Raw genomic sequence first — 18,467 nt, 5'->3', positions numbered from 1 at the left:
ACAATAAATTTGCCATAAGCTATCAAGAGCAATGTATCTGTTAAGGTGACTTATGGATTGTGTACCTGGAAAGTATGTTAGAGTACCCTTTTTTTTTCTTCCAGAGCATACTAACATATGGTACTATTTTATGGAGAACTCTAGTTGTGTGCAGGAGTTCTAATACTGCAGAAAAGAGCTATTAGGGTAATTACTGGTCGTTCTTATAAGGCACACTGTAAACCATACACTATGTCTTAATTTACACACAAAAGAAGTTACCAGATGCAAAATATAGAGGGAACAGATGAATTTTTACCCTATACCACAAGCTGTCAAAATCACTTAACAGTTATCGACTCATGGGGGCACAATTTATTTAATAAGATTCCTTAATCTGTATGAGATTTAGCCGTACCAGCCTTCAAACATATACTGTATGATTGGCTAGTTATCCACTCATTCTACAACATAAATGACTAAACTTTAATATAATATTGTAACACTAATAACAATCCTGTTGTTTCTTTTAAATTATCAATTTTATTGCATAGTATGTGTGATGATGTCTATTGCTGTAATGGGTGAATGACAATAAAAAAAAAAAAAAAAAAATCATCACATCTCCATATCATATATCATCATCCACAACTAACATACAAGACAGATGCCATGAAGACCTGTCAGAACCCTACTGCTGGAAGCAGTGGGCCCAATAAGTCACTGTGTATGTGGGAAAAAATGTCTGGTTTCACAAAAATGACCTCTGGCCAGTAATGACAACACAATGTAGTTAGCTGTAGGTTTGGTCATATTTGTATGTGACTGCTGGTGTGGAAGGACAAGCAACCAACACCCGTGATTTTGAAAGAGCTGTAGGTAGGATATGGTTAAGAAAAAGTCTTATGTTCTTTTGAAGTTTATTGTTCAGAATCTCTGATACTAACATCCTCCAAATCACATACCATTCCTCCTGACACACCCCATATAAATTTCAGTGTCAGTCATCTCATGCATCCTTCAGATCCTTCTCTAGGTTGTATTAAGCAGCCAATGCACAGAGGTAATAATGTGAAGCGTATCTTACTATTAGTGAGTGGATGTAATGCTTTCCAGCACCTTTTCACATAAAACATCCTTTAACCACATATCTTGCCTTGTGCCACACTTTTTTTCCCTTTCCACTGGTTTTCATTTTAGATACTGATTGACAAGGAAAAAGCTTTTTGTTGAGGAAGAGCTACTGATGTCCACGATTTATTTTTCTCCAAGGAGTTACATTATTCAATTGTGCTTCTCCCACAGATCACCATCAGCTGATAAAACTTCAACAGTTTAAAGCGCATACAGACATGAAAGTAGACAAAGTAAATCAATCATCCTCTTCTTTCTCCCCATAATTAATAGCCTATTTGCATGGGTATCAGTTGTATCTCATACCAGAGTAAGTGTTTCTATTCTCTCCTCAGGTATGTATGACTCATTATCACCACCCTATTGACACATCATTACTCACTCAGGCTCATGATAGAAGTATCATTGTAATTCGTGGGGTTATGCAATGTCTGTATGTCTTGTTTAATTTCTTCAGGTGAATCATTGTTACTTGTGGATGTACAACTAAGTATATTTCATCACATGTTTGTACATTTTCTAAGAGTACCATGTTTCTACTCTTAATGGTGTTGTCAGAGTCAAGATCAGGCAGGTAGGCAGTATGCTTTGGCATGTTTACAACAGCCTGTAAAAACTAGTTCATTGCTCATCCAACCAAAACTCCACTAAATACAGAGCCAAAACCAATGACCGAACACTGTTGTTAAACTTTACATGAAAATCCTCTGGCTCACAGACATTTCACCTTCAACTCTACATCCAAAGTTAACCAAATTGCACTAATGAAAGACTTACTCTCCTCCCAATCCTTGCAATGAAAGAACTACTTTTCCACAAATTCTTCGAACCAAAGCCATCCTAATCCAAAAATTAATCTTAACCCTCCCTGTTCATGCCACCATCAAACTGTGGTCCACCATGCCCTGGTCAACTACCAGGAATTCCTTACCTCCATTTGGGCCTCACCCCACTTACTACACTAAATAATTTCCACCCCCTCCATCCTATCACTGCCTCAGTTCAAATCCAGATCCCCTCACTCTCAATGTGCTCTTCTCTGTCAGTGCACCCACTGGCCCCTCTCTCCCTCTCCGTCTCCCTCTCCCTCTCTTTGTAGTTACATAGACCTGTTTATTTCTACAATGGTTTAGATCAGTTTACAGCTTGAACATTTAGCTGAATCACTTTATGGCGAAATGTTCTTTTAACCTAGGGAACAGGTGATAGTCACTGGGCGCCGAGTCAGGACTATAGGGTGGGTGGGTGATTATGTTCCACTGAAACTGTTGCAGGAGAGCAACAGCTTGCCGAGTGATGTGTGGATGAGCGTTGTCATGGAGAATGTGTATGCCCTTGCTCAACATTCCTCTTCCCTGGTTCTGAATTGCCCATTTGAGTTTTTTCAGAGTCTCACAGTACCTGTCAGCATTAATTGTGGTCCCAGCGATTCAATTCTGATGACGAGGTGAAAGAAGAGGTTCGTAACTTTCTGAACAGCATGGTGGTGAGCTGGTATGACATGGGCATACAAAACAGCCACAGCGTCTCCAAAAATGCATGAACAGAAATAGTGATTATGTCAAAAAATAGCTAAATGTTCAAGCTGTAAACTGATGTAAACCACTGTAGAAATAAACAGGTCATGTACTTATGAAAAAATAGGAGACCTTACTTTGGGATTACCCTTGTATATGAAATGTACCTTTTGCTTGACTGTTTTGTTGCCATTTAGTATCAAATTGACATTTTCTATACTTTCTACAGGAAGTGGCATCTTGTTGACAATATTGACAGCTTCTGGTGAGTTTCACTCATCATACATCCAATCACATTAATTTGCCATGTGAACTGAGGCACTCAGTCAGCACGCTGTTTGTCTGAATTCATTGAATGTGAAGCTCTTAAAACTTCAGTGAATGTTTATTTTCCTCAGATTTACTTTTTGCCTTTTCTTCATTATGTGGCAATACGTGGCAGGGTGATTGTATATGTTGTTCATTGGGTTTTGCATTTTTTACTTATGCACCTATTTTCCCTGAACAGACCTTTTCCTTATAAATAATTCTGAACTCTCCAGTCTTTACATTTCCTTTTAAATCTTCATTTTTATTAGGTCTGCATTGATTCTTATTCTCAGTATTTAAATTTCCATTATCATTTTCTTGCTTTGTTTCAGGAAAATTGACCAACATGATTCTTCCAATCCACTTTTCATTGACACAAAAATTCATATTTCCTCATTTGGGAATGATTCACACTATATTTTTCACATAGTGTTCAACACATGTAAACATTTCCCAAGTACAGGTATTGAGGTTCTACAGTAAGACCATGTCTGCCTAAGTCTCATTCCAGATTCCCCCAATTTTTCTCAGACATCCTTAGTTTGGATGCATGTCATATATGCATTATCATTGGTCTTGCCTTGACTTCTATTGTCAGAATGTTAATATCACAAATACAGTCCCAAAGACACTCAAGTTCTAAATGACTTTGTACTGAAACATGCAACTCTCACAGTTATCATATCCATCATTTTCCTCAGTACTGCACTGATTACAGTTGGCAACTGATATCTTGCATTAAGTACAGGAGAAGCAAAGAGTAATACTTCACATACATGATAGCTAAAATTACATTGTCAACAGCAACTCACAAGACAACATGGAAACTTTTCACTTAATCTTAAATCACATATTTGCAACCTGCACTTGGAAACCACATCTGTATCCATGAAGGATATTCATGTGATTAATTACAATTAAACTGAATTATTAAACACACTGACAGGTTATGCACTTTTCTTTGCTTTAAAGATTATATGCAAAACTGCCAGTGAATTGTGTATACTTTGAAGTCTCATGAACAACTGTAAGAGTGTGAAATGATTTGCATTCTAATACCTAACATGGGTATATCTATTGACAGTAACTATGAACTATACTACAGTGTTACTATTAAAAGATTTTGTTGCTTGTGCAGAGCCCCTAATCACAGTTTCTGCTCTGGAAACTAGGATAGATGGTGATCTGTGGCATCTCTGCACAACACTAGTGCACGCACAGTTTCAGAGCACATCATTCATTGTACATTGTTGAACATGAAACTGCAACAGATCACAATATGAGCATCTTATTCTGCCTATTCACCACCACGCACCAAGCCCCACTGGTGACCCATGGCAGTTGCACAATTTTTACAGACTCTGGAAACAAGAAACACTACCTTCCCACTGAAACTAAGGACACTGTGACCAGCAAGGATTATTGGGATCTTTCGCCAGCATTAATAGTGCTAGTGGACTGCATATGGCAACAACCAATACGGAATGATCCAAGTACAAAGCTACAGGTTAAAGTTACTACAACCCGCCCCCTACTCATGTACATGAATGTGTGTATTTCACATGCCACAGTTCTGTGTACCTTCAATGGATCATATAGACTACTTTCTGATGGGGGATCAGAAGAGACTGCCAATGATTGGCATCACTAGACCTACATCAGATGTGTGTATTCATACTTCTCCTGATTTGACATTTACTTCTGCTCTTGTTTTTGAGGTGGCGAATCCATTTCAGCCCCTTTGTGGAACCTGCTAACCAGTTCTTGCACAAAGATATACAGGCTATCTACCATGCCATGACCAATCAAGGGAGTTATGTTTGAGAATACTACAACACTTACTCAGTCAGTGCCACATGAACACATTTCCATCAATGTACACATTGTGCACTGTGTGTTACCTAAAATGCCAGATTTTCAGCTGGAGCAACCACAAACTTGGTTCACCAGTGTAGAATGTGTGTTTTCAACACACATCATCATTGACAATATAGCAAAATATGCCACATTACTGTGTAACATTGGAGAGTACACTTTTATCATCTGTTACGTAGTGCTGTCACCATCTGCCTTTTGTAAATTTGAGATGGCTAAGGCAGACTTATTACAAATATTATGCAAATCTGCACAAAAAATCTGCCAGGAGATTTTGTCAGAGCAGCTGCATGGACATACTACTCCACAATTTTAGTACCATCTATGAACCTCAGTGGATACAAGATCAATACCAGACAACACATTGTGGTCCATATGGGTGATTAAATTGCCTCATGTTATTCATGTGTCCTTAATAACAAATTAAGGTCTCAGGAAAGAAGCTTAACTACAGATTGCTGAGCATGTTTTTGCATCACAAGATGAACATTTTCACTACTCAGCAGCCACTGGTGATCCACACACACAAGGCAGCCATTTAACACTACAAAGTGGTGTGCATTAACCAAGCAGAGCTGAACACATCCACATATTTAAAATACTCCCACCACAGATCAAGCCCTCCCTGCTAATGTACTGCAATGTGATGCCATGTGATGTGATCAGCCAGCACCACACACTACTCAGGGAGATATTGCAAAGAGCAACTGGCGATTGCATTCAAGGTAAAGTCAACTGATCTCTGTTGGCAGTTACTCCACAGCATGCCAAGTTCTTAATGCCTACATTACATGAACTTCAGCAGTTACATTTCTCACTAATTTTACAGCTGATTGCAATGAATTAGTAGTACATGTACAACAAAATAGAACATCTGTCATTACAGGAGGAGAATTCTCTGTTACGCAAGACTTTGTATAACTGGTGCAATGAACTTGGGGCAAAACATCAGCTATCAACACTGAAGATCTTCTCAGTTACCAAAATTAACTGTCAGCCATCACTTGATTATGTTGTTACGGGCATACTACAAAATGTGGAGAACCTGCAGAAGAGGATATAGAACTTCAAAGTCAGTCCCAGGACAATAAGGATTGCTAATACTTGGATGAGCTGCTACCCTAATTTCATTGGACTTGGATGCACTGGATACTGAAGGCATCAAGGACCTATGCCACTTATGCAGAGGAGCAGTACACACCATCCACAACTGCATCAAAAAACTGGGATCACCACCAACTTCTCTTCAAAACAAGATTATCCCTGGATTAACTTAACACTCACAGGTAAGTGACACTGCACTGTGACAGGAACTCCCATGCATGTGTGATTAGTGTTTATGAACTCCCTACTCATCATCACATTAAGGGGAGTATGGCACACAGAATAGAGACTACCAAAGGACCAGTCATCTTTCACAAAACAAGGCATCTAACCCCTGCTAAATTACAGGTATGGACTAGTTGTTTTTAAAAAAAATCTTAGGTCCTTCAAACAGTGCAAGGGCTTTCTGATATACTTAGTCCCCAAGAAGGAGTGTGTTTCAAATGTGTTGAGATTACAGAGCTCTCAATTCATGGGTATACTGATGGCTAAAGAGGGCATTCCAAAGATGGTTATTATTACAGCCTTTGCAATGTGAGTTTTTGTACATGCCAGTTAACTCGCATGCAGACTTGGCAGCACTTTACTGATTACACTCTAAGCAAGTTTCCTTCCAGGATGATGTGTTAATTTTTCATCTTCACTTCAACAAATTATCAATTATGCCGGCAGTCACTGCCATTTGAGACATCCCTTGTCACAGGCTGTGACCAGACAAATAAAACTAATGCCTAAGATTATCAAAGTACAGAAGTTCTGAAAGTTTTTGGGGATTGTAAATTTTTACAGGTGACATATCACGCAAGCTGTTCCCACAGTTCATTTCACATAAGCTGACATACACAACAGTTATGTTTGTCTTACAGACACGAATTTCTGTAATTATATGAGGCATTGATGTAAAAAGAGATGGGGGGGGGGGGGGGGGGGGAAGAGTGGACAACATGGTCTCACATGTCACCTGTCACACATTCACCACGCACTGATTGATTTCGGGGAATTAGCAACCAAGCAGGAATAAGACTGACAATGGTGTTCTTGGAAAACACCAACACCAATTCGAAGTTGGAACACTAATTCATGCCAGTGGCATGATAACCCACAGGACAGGTTGTGCTCTTCAGTTCCAGTAAAGTTCCAGACCCGTCTGACAGTTTGCATAATCTGTCACATCCTGTTGTTTGTCCCAGCACAAAACTAGTAACTGAGCTCATTGTTTGTGCCTGCAAGTGTAACAAGGTAGGGTACCACACCTTTCTGCCACTGGGTACATTTGACGTGCCACAAGGCCATTTACAATTCTTTCACTTTGACTAGGTCAGATCATTACATGAATAAAACAGATTCAAATGTATTTTGTCTACATTTGATAAGATGGCATGATGGATGGAAGCTATACCCTTAAAGGGCATGACAACCAAGTTAAAGGCATTGTCTTTCTTTAATATGTGGATTGCTAATTTCAGTTGGCAGTTATCAGCCACAAATGACCAGTGGCAACAGTTTGAATCTCATCTCTTCCCTGAACTGTGTACATTGTGGAGTGTGCAACATTATGAAACTACAGCCTATCACCCAATGGTTCAATGATGGCACCATACCCTGACAGTTGCACTGATGTGTCATGATTCAGAAGGGACTGAAACATTACTGAAGGTTCTATAGGGAATCTAGACTGCTTATGAGGAAGATCTGAAGTCTTCCCTTGGTGAAATAATGTATTCCCACCAGTGGTGACCTCGACTGGTCGACAAGGTCAGACAACATGCTGGAAATTGGAAAACAAAGAAAAATAAAAATAAAAATAAAAATATAAAAAAGAAAGAATAGATTTCCTTCATTTATTACAGACAAACTATGAAAGATAGAAACACATTGAGCATGTTACTGGATAGAGGAAGTTTCAAAGTTTTGCGCATGCGCACACACTATGCCATACACTCAACATGGGAACCGTGCATTGCTCAATAAACATCAAAATGGTAATCCATTTCATTCCACACATGAATCAACAGATCCCTGTTTAATGAACTGACAACAACTTGATTTCACAGCTTTGTTATGGTTAGAGGAGGAGGAGGAGGAGGAGATTAGTGTTTAACGTCCCGTCGACAATGAGGTCATTAGAGACTGAGCACAAGCTTGTATTATGGAAGGAATGGGAAGAAAATCGGCCATGCCCTTTCAAAGGAACCATCTCGGCATTTGCCTGAAATGATTTAGGGAAATCACGGAAAACCTAAATCAGGATGGCAGGAGCCGAGTTTGAACCGCCGTCCTCCCGAATGTGAGAACAGTGCCTTATGGTTGCTGGGACACAATTGCTGCAATGACTGCAGCTTGTAAGGCTTCATATGGAGGTGTCATTTCTGCACACACCACACTGTCGACTGAGGAAGCTGAAGTTTGTGGCCTGCCTGTCTTGTGGATTTCTGAGGGCTCTATGCGATTTCATCTTGGATATGCTCAAAATTTTCACCAGACTTTCACAGCTGACTACTACTCTTCCCTTCGCATATGTAACCAACTTCCAAGAATTTTGTATGCCAGTCATAAATCTGCTGTGCAGAGGCGGCGTCTTGTTGAATCGATGGAGGAGTAATGCAGCACTTGCACAATGAACTGACTTCGAGCAAATTCCAATACACAAAATGATCTCTCTTGTGGTGTAGTCGCCAAGTTGCTAAAAACAAGAGTGCTGTTGTCTCAAAACTTTGAACCTTTTTCTATCCAATGACATGCACAGTGTGTTTCTATCTTTTATAGGTTGTCTGTTGTAAACAACTTAAATCTGTTCTTTCCTTTTCCATCACCCAGTACAGCTCATATCTGTCAAGTACTTCCTCAAGCTCAGTGTATGGCAGGTTTTCATGCATAAGGCATTGTGGGACTGTACACATGTGATGCTCCATGAAGACACCAATGAAGTAGCCTTCCAAAAACCCCATTCAGTTCCCCAAAATCTGCATCCGCTTTCAACTGAGGTGGATCTTTGTTCCAAACATTGTTTCTCAGAGGAATTCAACAACCTGCCACCGCACCAGATAATGACAATGGTGAACCTTCTTGTTCTTACTATGGCCAACCACTCTGCCATTAACCCCTTTCTGAAAGGCTTTGTTCAGGATTAGTGACCCCTCCAACTACTATATCTTCTGTGATCTGCACTGGAGGAGGGGCTCTGCACCAACATTTACTGATTAGATTGATAAGCACATACAAAATCAAATGCTAAGAACACAATGTGTGTGTGTGCAATGTCTGTCTCTTTCTTCATGTCTTTGTTAATGTTGATAATACTATGTACTTATGGGGTCACATATGCGTATTCTACTATCATTTAGTCCAACAAAGTTTTATATTTCCTGGTCCCAGTATGGGCATCTTGTTCTACCTACTCCCTGACATGGATCAAAAAATTGTCTTGCTCAAATAATATTTGTACTTTATTTTGTAGATATGTCCTATTTTCACGAAAATGCACCTAAATGACCTAACATTATACAAATTGCTGTATATTCTTCCCCAAGCATGTGAAATCTTTCCATTACGGCAAAAATTAACACAACATTTTTAACATGGTAGTTTCTTCAGTACAACATGTTTGATTAAATGTCCTAAGTTACTTCTATTTTTATAGCTTAATGATAAATACGTAACTGCTAAAATGGTGGTACCCAGTCTCTGCACATCACCAAACATTTTTTAATAAATGAAGCAGAATTTTTATATCATGCGAATATACTGTAACATGTGAAACTATAAAATGCAAAAATACTATAAAAGTAGGATTCTTTTGTGAAAATCCTTTAATGTAGAAATATGGAATTATGTTCACCAACATGATCTCACTTCTATGCAAATTTTACGTAGTTCTTAATGTAATTATAGTATCACATTCAGGAAATTTTGTGGAAAGGAAAACACATTTGTAACATAAATAAAAGTGGTGAACAGGGACCTCAAACTGCAATATTTGGTTGATCTGATTTTTTGTGGCTAATTTCTGTATCAAGAACAGCGAGTTTGCAATACAGGCATATGCATCATGAGAAAGTAATTAGTTTACAAACTGAAGCATTGTGACAAGCTTTGATCTAAAGGCAAAAGTAAAGTATTGAATAATGAAGTGGAATTCTTGCACAAATGAAACCAGGAATTATGAAGACTATTACTGCAACAGCGTACCAGGGATTATAAAGGAGGATGTATACTAAACACTCAACAGAAGGTTATGGTACTATCTAGATATGAAAATGCAATATGAATGTGTAGGCAATATCTAGCAATACAGCAATAAAACAATGTATAATGGATTGAAACATAATTACAAAAAACGCTACAGCTTGTAGAACGCATTTGCAGTAGTTAAGATATATTGCAGGGAAAGGGGAAAAAAAACTCTATAATGACAGTTTAGTCAGACTGCTGAAGGAGATCAGACTCTTATCAAACTGCAGTTATTCAGAGCTCAATGGATTATCACTCATTATTTCTCATTATTTCTCATTCTCTTTTCAAAAGAAAACTAACTGAAAGTGAATTAATACATCTAATTCCACACTATGAATGTTTAGTCGTCACCTTATCACTTACATACTGTCAAAGACATTGATGTCAAACTTACAATCATCAAGAGTCTTTGTGGAGCTCCATGGACTGCTTCTGCAGTTGCTCATTTGAATGCATGTGACATGTGGTGGTAGCTGACAGCTACACTGTTGACATGAGCCACGTTTTTCACCACGACCCACCAAAATTTCACCTATTTGAAGCTGAATACCACCAAAGTGACACACTGTTCCTGAAAATGATTTATTTGTTAATGTTCACATTTGGCACACAACTGCTGCATAATAATAAACAGATAAAGAAAAGCACAAAATGTTTGCAAAATAAAGGAGAAAGGAAAGATGTTTTACTAGCTTCAAATAAAGCCCAAAAATTAGACATTTTTGCAGGACAGTTCACAGCTGTACTGGTAGTACTTCAAAATTATCCCACAGGACTGAAAGGGGGGAGGGGGGGACAGAACATTACGCCACTCACATTTGTGGTAATCCAATATGTTCCCAATAGTGACAAATATAGCAGTATATGTCTTAGTACATTCCAGATCACTCTGAATGGAAAAAGTAGCACTATCAGCAAAAGGCATAGAATGAACATAAGAAACAGACAAAAGGGACTAGAATATATAAATAAGGGGAAAAATAAGCCAAAAATTACTATAAAATGAGAGTAAAAAAAAAAAGCAGCTGTCAAGATATGTAAATGAACTTTACACCTCTTTTGTGAATGTTGCCAAACAGCTAAGTGTCAATAGCTGAAATTCAAGCAGAAGGTGGTATCTAAACAGACTGGAAAGAAACAGAGCAAACAAGATATATGCATGAAGGAAGGAAAGATAAATTTTAATGTCCTACAACAGTGGGGTCATTGGAAACAAAGCCCAAGATTAGAGTATGAAAAGGATGGGGGAAGGAAACTGGCTTTGTGCCATTTCAAGGGAACCATCTCAGCATTTGCCTGGAGTGATTCAGGGAAAACATGGACATGGATTTCAGCCATCATTCTTCTGAATCCAGCTTCAGTGTGCATGAAAGAGCCAGCAATAGATTACTGAAAGTAATCAAGGCTAAGTAACTACAACAACATAAAAGCCTGGGTGATCCACAAATAATAGTGTAAGAAAATAAAAACAACCATTGAAAGTATTGAAGGAAGTCATGTGCACACTGAGCATTACAGCACACTTTGCATTTTATTACACTTTCATTGTTATCTTTCATCACTATTTGTATAAAATACTACCAGATGTGGGACAAGCCAGTCAAGAAAAGACATGATGGATTCATGTTTTTAGATGATATTATAGATAAATACATAACTCTGCCAGACTCCAGGATGAGCTAGATAAAGTAACAAAGCATATTAACAATTTGGAGGAAATGAATAAAAGTGCAGAAGGATGTCACCAGAGAACTTTCAGATGTGCACAAAATCTGGAAGTAACAGTATGACGTGAGTGTGACCATAGCACCAAAAGAGGCTGGCTCTGAAAAGGTGAGGCAACTGAAGCAACAGGAAGAGACAATGGATGTCAATCAGTGAGCAGTTACAGTGTGCTGTAATGATGATCATCTTCATTACAATAGGGTCTAGAGATGACATTTGGATTAATTCGCAGGGGGAAGAATCATCAGAAAACTGGAAGAAGAATGAAGTGTGGTGATAATAGCCCAGAAGTTTGGTACTGTTAACAACATTGTTTCATTTGCAGGGGGAGCATTCCAAAACACAGGCACGAAGGAGAGGAGATGGTTCTCACTCACTCACTCACTATGAACCCTGAGGTGGGAACACGTATTACTAGAGAAATTATGTTGTATAGTTGCTGTTTTGTACAATGTCTTAATATTGTTATCATTTGTAGGCACAGACCTTACATCTCTGATCCATACCCTTCAAAAATTATAAACAGTGACAAAGAAGAATGGGATGATGATTTACTACACTCAGAAACATTGTTGAATCTGATCATTTCAGTGATCCAAGTGTTAAGGTGTAGGGAGGCATAATGTTGCATGGGCATACTGATGTCCCTATCTTTCAATACAGTACACTCATCAGTCAGCATTATTGTGACACTGTACTCTTCCTCCATGTACATCTTTTCAGGGGTGTATATAAACCTTACTACATTTTCGTGGATAACAATGTATGACCATATTAAACAGCACAGCTGGTCCATCTCTCAGAATGAGGTGATAGTATTTGGTAAATAGACTCACCTGCCTGTTCCCCTGACTTAAAAAATGATTGAGCACACGTGGGATGAACTGGAGAGATATGCATGAGGTGAGAAAAGTCATGGCTACTTCCTAACATTTTTTCAGACCACCTTTTGCCCGGCACAGTGCAGTAACTCAACATGGCATGGACTCAATAAGTTGAAGTCCCCTGCAGAAATACTCAGCTTTGCTGCTTCTATAGATGTCCACAATTGTGGAATTCACTGGTGCAGGATTTTGTGCAAGAACTGACCTCTTGATTATGTCTCATAAATGTTTGATGGGATTCAAATCGGGTAATCTGGGTGGCCAAAACATTCACCTGAATTGTTCAAAATGTTATTCAAACCAATCACAAACATAAAAATTCCATCCCTGAATGGCTGCAAATGGTCTTCCAAGTAGCCAAACATAACCATTTCCAGTCAATGATCAATTCAGTTGGACCAGAGGACCCAGTCCATTCCATGCAAACAGCCGATGTTATTATGGAGCCTCCACAAGCTTGCACAATGCCTTGTTGATAACTTGGGTCCATGGCTTTGTGGTGTCTGTGCCACACACTAACCCTACCATCAGCACTTACCAATTGAAACTGGGACTCATCCAACCAGGCCACTGTTTTCCAGTCATCTAGGATCCAACTAATACGATAATGAGTGCAGGAGAGGCAATGTCGTGCTGTTAGCACAGACACACACATCTTTCACCTGCTGCCACAACCCATAAACGCCAAATTTTCTCACACTATACTAATAGATATGTTCATTATATGTCCTACATTGATTTCCGGGATTATTACATGCAATGTCACTTGTCTGTTAGCACTGACAACTCCATATAAACACTACTGTTCTCAGTCATTAAGTGAAGGCTGTTGACCACTATGTTGTCTGTGGTGAGAGGTAATATTTGAAATTTGGTATTCTTGGCATGCTCTTGACATCATGAATCTCAAAATATTGAATTTCCTAAGGATTTCTGAAATGTAATTTCCCATGTGTCTAGTTCCAACTACAATTCTGCATTCAGAGTTAATTCCTGTTGTGCACCTATAATCATGTCTGAAAACTTTTCACAATAACCACTTGAGTAGAAGTTATAGCTCCACTAATGCACTGTCCTTTTGTACCTCCTGTACATGTTACTACTGCCATCTATATACAGACTTCTAAACATTTCATTGCAGCACTTAATCTGGATGAGCAAATACTTTTCATTGCCATCCTAACAAAGTATTTTTTTGTAACAGACTTCTCTAAATAATTGCAAATACCAATTTGGGTGAGATGTAAGTGAACTTCACTACATCGTATGAACTGAGTGGTTACTGGGAGCTGATCAAAGACTTTTGGGTAAAAGGATATTTATACCTGGATGTAATGATACTTAAATGTTTATAACACTGTATGGTAGAAATTTACTTTATTAGATAAGCTATGTATTCAAACAATGACTTGTTTTACATAATGAGTACTTAGTAAAGTACAAAAGGTTCTGAACTATTTTGTGTATCTACCCTGAGATTACCTACTTATGAGTACAGCTGACATATTTTAAATTATGATGAACTATGCTAATCTTTTACTAATGACTCCATTGATTAATAAAGGCAGTCATTTGTCCCAGAAAAATTGTGGCAACAAAAGTATAGAGTCAAACTTGGGAATTAAATGATGCTTACAATATTGATGAACTATTTGTGCATAAATGTTTTGTTTTTATTTTCATCTGTGTCCATAACTGTGACAAGATTCACTAAAATCATTGATATCAGTGTAAGTGGAAGAGCAATTTATTACAAATGTATTCTTGGACTTTGCTGGAAAATGTTATGTTTTTGTTCACTTACTATGTATGTTCAATTAGTGGTGGACTCCTTCAAAGTAGAACTGACTTGAGTCCATACATTTCTGCATTCTTTCCATTCACAGATCAGCCACATCTCACTTTCCATGATGCAGAGCTCCTAGACTGTCATTTTTTGCCTTCCATCAAAGCATAACAACATGGTTAATACTCTACTCTGCCTCAGCTGTGGAGCTAATAAATGTATGGAACTTGTCGCAGTGTAAGGACACAGTTCAGAAGCTGTTTCATATTTATTTTTACAAAGTACATTTTCAGTATCATTAAATACATTTCTCTCTAGAAACATTCTAGAACTACAACAACAGGCACAAATGCATATCTTGTCAACAAAAGAATCAAATTCTGCAAATCCAGAGAAATTATTACAGTCAGTTTTATTCTTTAGATTCTTTTATGAGTCTACATTAGTCCAAGTTAGAAATGCAACAAAAGGAAGAAAGACTGGTTTCATCTCCCATTAACATGACAGTCACTATATGGAGCTGAAGCAAGACTGGGGAAGGAAACTGGGGAAACTGGCTATATACTCTTCACTGTAACAGGACTGGTATTTGCCCATAGGAATTTAGGGAACTCTCAGAAATCCAAATGTGGATGGCTGAATGGGAATTTGAATTGGCCTCCACTGTATGCAACCAAAAATAAATGAGGTGACTTGACAACAACAGGGATATGGGAGCAGAGTTTTGGAGGTGGCATCAGACTCTAGGTGAGCCCAAAATGGGGTAGAGCTTTTAACCTAGCATATTCTGCTTCCCATGTGCATAATTTTGGCCCACCTCACTTACATTTTGGACTATGATGATTTGCTCATTGAATCTCTAGGATTTTATTTAGTATCACTGGATTTATTTAGTTTGAGGATCATATGTTTCATTGGCTATAGTGAGATACATCTGAAAAATAAGCCATTTAATAAACATTCAACTGTACCTTAAAACTAAAGGATGGAGTACATTTAAAACTTGCCTCAATGTGACTAAGATACTACACATTTTCTCATCATACAAGAACCAGTACAATTACATCAGAAATTAGGTATTTGAGTGGAAACACTACCTGTAGAATTGACAGATGCTGAGGGCTTCTTTGTTTTCCTGTGAATTACTCTGTCTCCATAACGAGCTGAAATAAATTTGTTGTACTGTAAGTGTGGTGCACTCTACATTTATTATCTCATTAGCAGAACATTATATTCAAGTAAAATTGCACGGGGAGAGAAAGAAACACACACACACACACACACACACACACACACACACACACACACACACACACACACACACACACACACACGGTGGGGGAGGTGTGTGTGTGTGTGTGTGTGTGTGTGTGTGTGTGTGTGTGTGTGTGTGTGTGTGTGTGTGTGTGTAAGAGAGAGAGAGAAGACAGAATAGACAAATTGTTCTGCTTATTAACCTCACAATGACAATAAGGTATACTCACGACAACGCCATTCTATAGGACAGCATGTTTGACTTCCATAGAATATTGGTGCACATCCCTTCTGTAACTCAATTGCCCAATGAAGCTCAAGGCCACAACTGACTTCACGACATCGTGGTTTAGCTGCAAAGATAATGATAACAGTAACTCCAACTAATACATGAATGATCAACAAAATATATATTGTACCTTGTTTAAATCATTTCATAAAATATAGCTAGAAATCCTCCTTGTTAAAATAATTTTTTTTTACTTATTAAAAGGTCCAGAAACTACAAAATCTGAACTGTGTCAATAAAAAGTATATACTGTAATTCTAATATGTCTTTATTAGTAGTTGAACCAGAAGAGGGAAAAATACATAAACAAGTAACATAAAATCCTGTAAAAGAGGCAAACAAAAATGTAAGTTGCTCACTAGGCAAACAAAATGAGTAAAATGTCATTATGAGAAACTATAGGAAATATTTTTCAAATCTAGAGAAGTAATACTACTTCACAGCACACAATCTGAACTGAGAAAACAGTAAAATAATCTGAATGTAACGTTTAGCACAAAAATGATACAAAAGTTGCAAACAATCTACGTATCAGGGAAATTAAATTTGCATAAAACAACAATGCAGTAAAATACAATCCACTTTATCTGAGTTATTGGCAAAGTTCAGCAATATCATTACATGATTAGCTAAATATGATTTGTTTGACAGAATACAATTGGCTTTGATCCTGTTGCAGTAGTTTTAAATTTTTATTCATCAATGCTGTTTGTGTAGTACTTAATGCCATAAGTAACCTGTTTCTCATTTAATCACACCAGACTGCCTCCTTAGCTGAATGTTTAACAGCACTGCCTTCAGTGCAGGAGGCAACAAGTTCGATTCCTGGTCTCTCCTCAGATTTTTTTTTTTTCTGTAGTAAGAAGGTCTAATATGGGATCCGATCAGCCCATGTGAATCCAAATTAGGAACTGCTTGAATAAAGAAGCAATGGCATCCTCAGAATTCATCTACTGGCAATTACAGCTAGAGGGATTGACAACATGAGCAGCAGTTGGCCAATTGCAAAAAGCCTAATATGTGAGGGGTTGTCATTTTTATGTTTTTATTATACCATGTTCTGCAGAAGTAAGTATGAAAAATAACTTGTTTTCTCATTTCATAAACTAACCATGAAATTGTGAATTTTATATGGACTAGTATATGAGAAAATTTACCAAATTCCAAATATTAAATCTAGGTTTGTAGTCTAGAGTTCATCCCATCAGTTCAATATCCTTCTCTAATTCTTTAATGACATTAAATTGCCACATTTTGTTAACAACTCCTTTGATGCAACTGTGCAAAACACACTGTTCCATCTTCTACTGCTACCTGTCTATCCAACTATTTTACAGGTATAATTTATCTGAGCATGTTGAAACCTGTTAAGTTCTAAAGGACACAATTACTTATCAAGGTGGATTTATAGCAGTAAATCAGACAGCCAGTCAGTCCTAAGCATAATGTTTCCAGGCACATTTAACAACAAATGTGCTGGTTGTTACCAGTGTGCAAAATCTGCCAGTGTCCATCCTCAGACAAGAATTATCACATATAGTTTAATCAGTTTCTCTCTTGGTTAAAGAAATTTTCAGCACTTCTGCTCAAACATGCTGATTTGCCTTGTCAAGTTGTGACCCACTTATGAAGCCACTGATCCCACTCAGATTTCTGGAATAGTGTATGTAATCTAAAGCTTTCTGCAAGAATAAACAATCTCATGGAAGAGGTAGTGACATGTCACAGAAGTCATCGGACATTGATGCCAACCTGCAACACACCTCTGCCAGGTGGGCTGCAGCAGGCACTGCCCCTGTGACAACAGTTGTCCACTCTAGTGAGGCAAGAAATTTGCAGTTCGACCCCACACAGGGCCTTCATTTACACCAGAGGCAAAAACAGATGGTGTGCACATCCGCGATAGGGGTTGCTCCTGCTGCAGACCTTCTCACTGCACCCACCATGTCATATGCAGCCAATCAAATGCAAGTATACCTCTGCCGTGCAAATATTCAGGACCATTCTGGCCCCAATCCAGGCAGTTCCATTGCAGTCAGTCAATGGATGCCTTTTGCTATGGATCCAGCTCTTCTTCCAACCGCACACTTCCTTCACATCCAATGGACAGCATTAAGTTCAGCGACATGCTTGTGGGAACTGTTGGTATCACTCATTATTGAAGGGGCTTCAAAATTATTCCAGTCTTGTCAGGACATGAAGTTTCATTCCATTCAGAGTTATGCCTCCCAGTGAAAGCATGAACTTTGAGATTTCTGAGCCTAGTGGGAGGACTGTATTGTATCATGGAAGATATTTTTGGGTGCTCCAGTAATAGAAGGGCTGTGTTAAGAAACATTCAGTGAACCCTCTGTTTAATCTATGAGTTACTTCCAGAT

At 38.3% G+C, this 18,467-nt stretch overlaps 1 protein-coding gene across 1 annotated transcript in view; it reads right to left on the bottom strand.

Moving 5' to 3' along the window:
- Positions 1-18,467, bottom strand: part of LOC126146446 (von Willebrand factor C and EGF domain-containing protein-like) — a 178,417-nt gene that overhangs the window by 31,224 nt on the left and 128,726 nt on the right. Inside the window, exons 6-8 of the mRNA XM_049915621.1 lie at positions 16,031-16,153; positions 15,644-15,709; positions 10,546-10,722 (exon numbers count right to left, since the gene is read on the bottom strand). Of these exons, the coding sequence (XP_049771578.1) occupies positions 10,546-10,722; positions 15,644-15,709; positions 16,031-16,153 (366 nt within the window). The remainder of the gene's footprint in view (positions 1-10,545; positions 10,723-15,643; positions 15,710-16,030; positions 16,154-18,467) is intronic.

Source organism: Schistocerca cancellata, chromosome 2 (assembly GCF_023864275.1).
Source record: "Schistocerca cancellata isolate TAMUIC-IGC-003103 chromosome 2, iqSchCanc2.1, whole genome shotgun sequence".
Classification (NCBI taxonomy): domain Eukaryota; kingdom Metazoa; phylum Arthropoda; class Insecta; order Orthoptera; family Acrididae; genus Schistocerca; species Schistocerca cancellata.
This window is presented reverse-complemented; position numbering and strand designations above follow the sequence as displayed.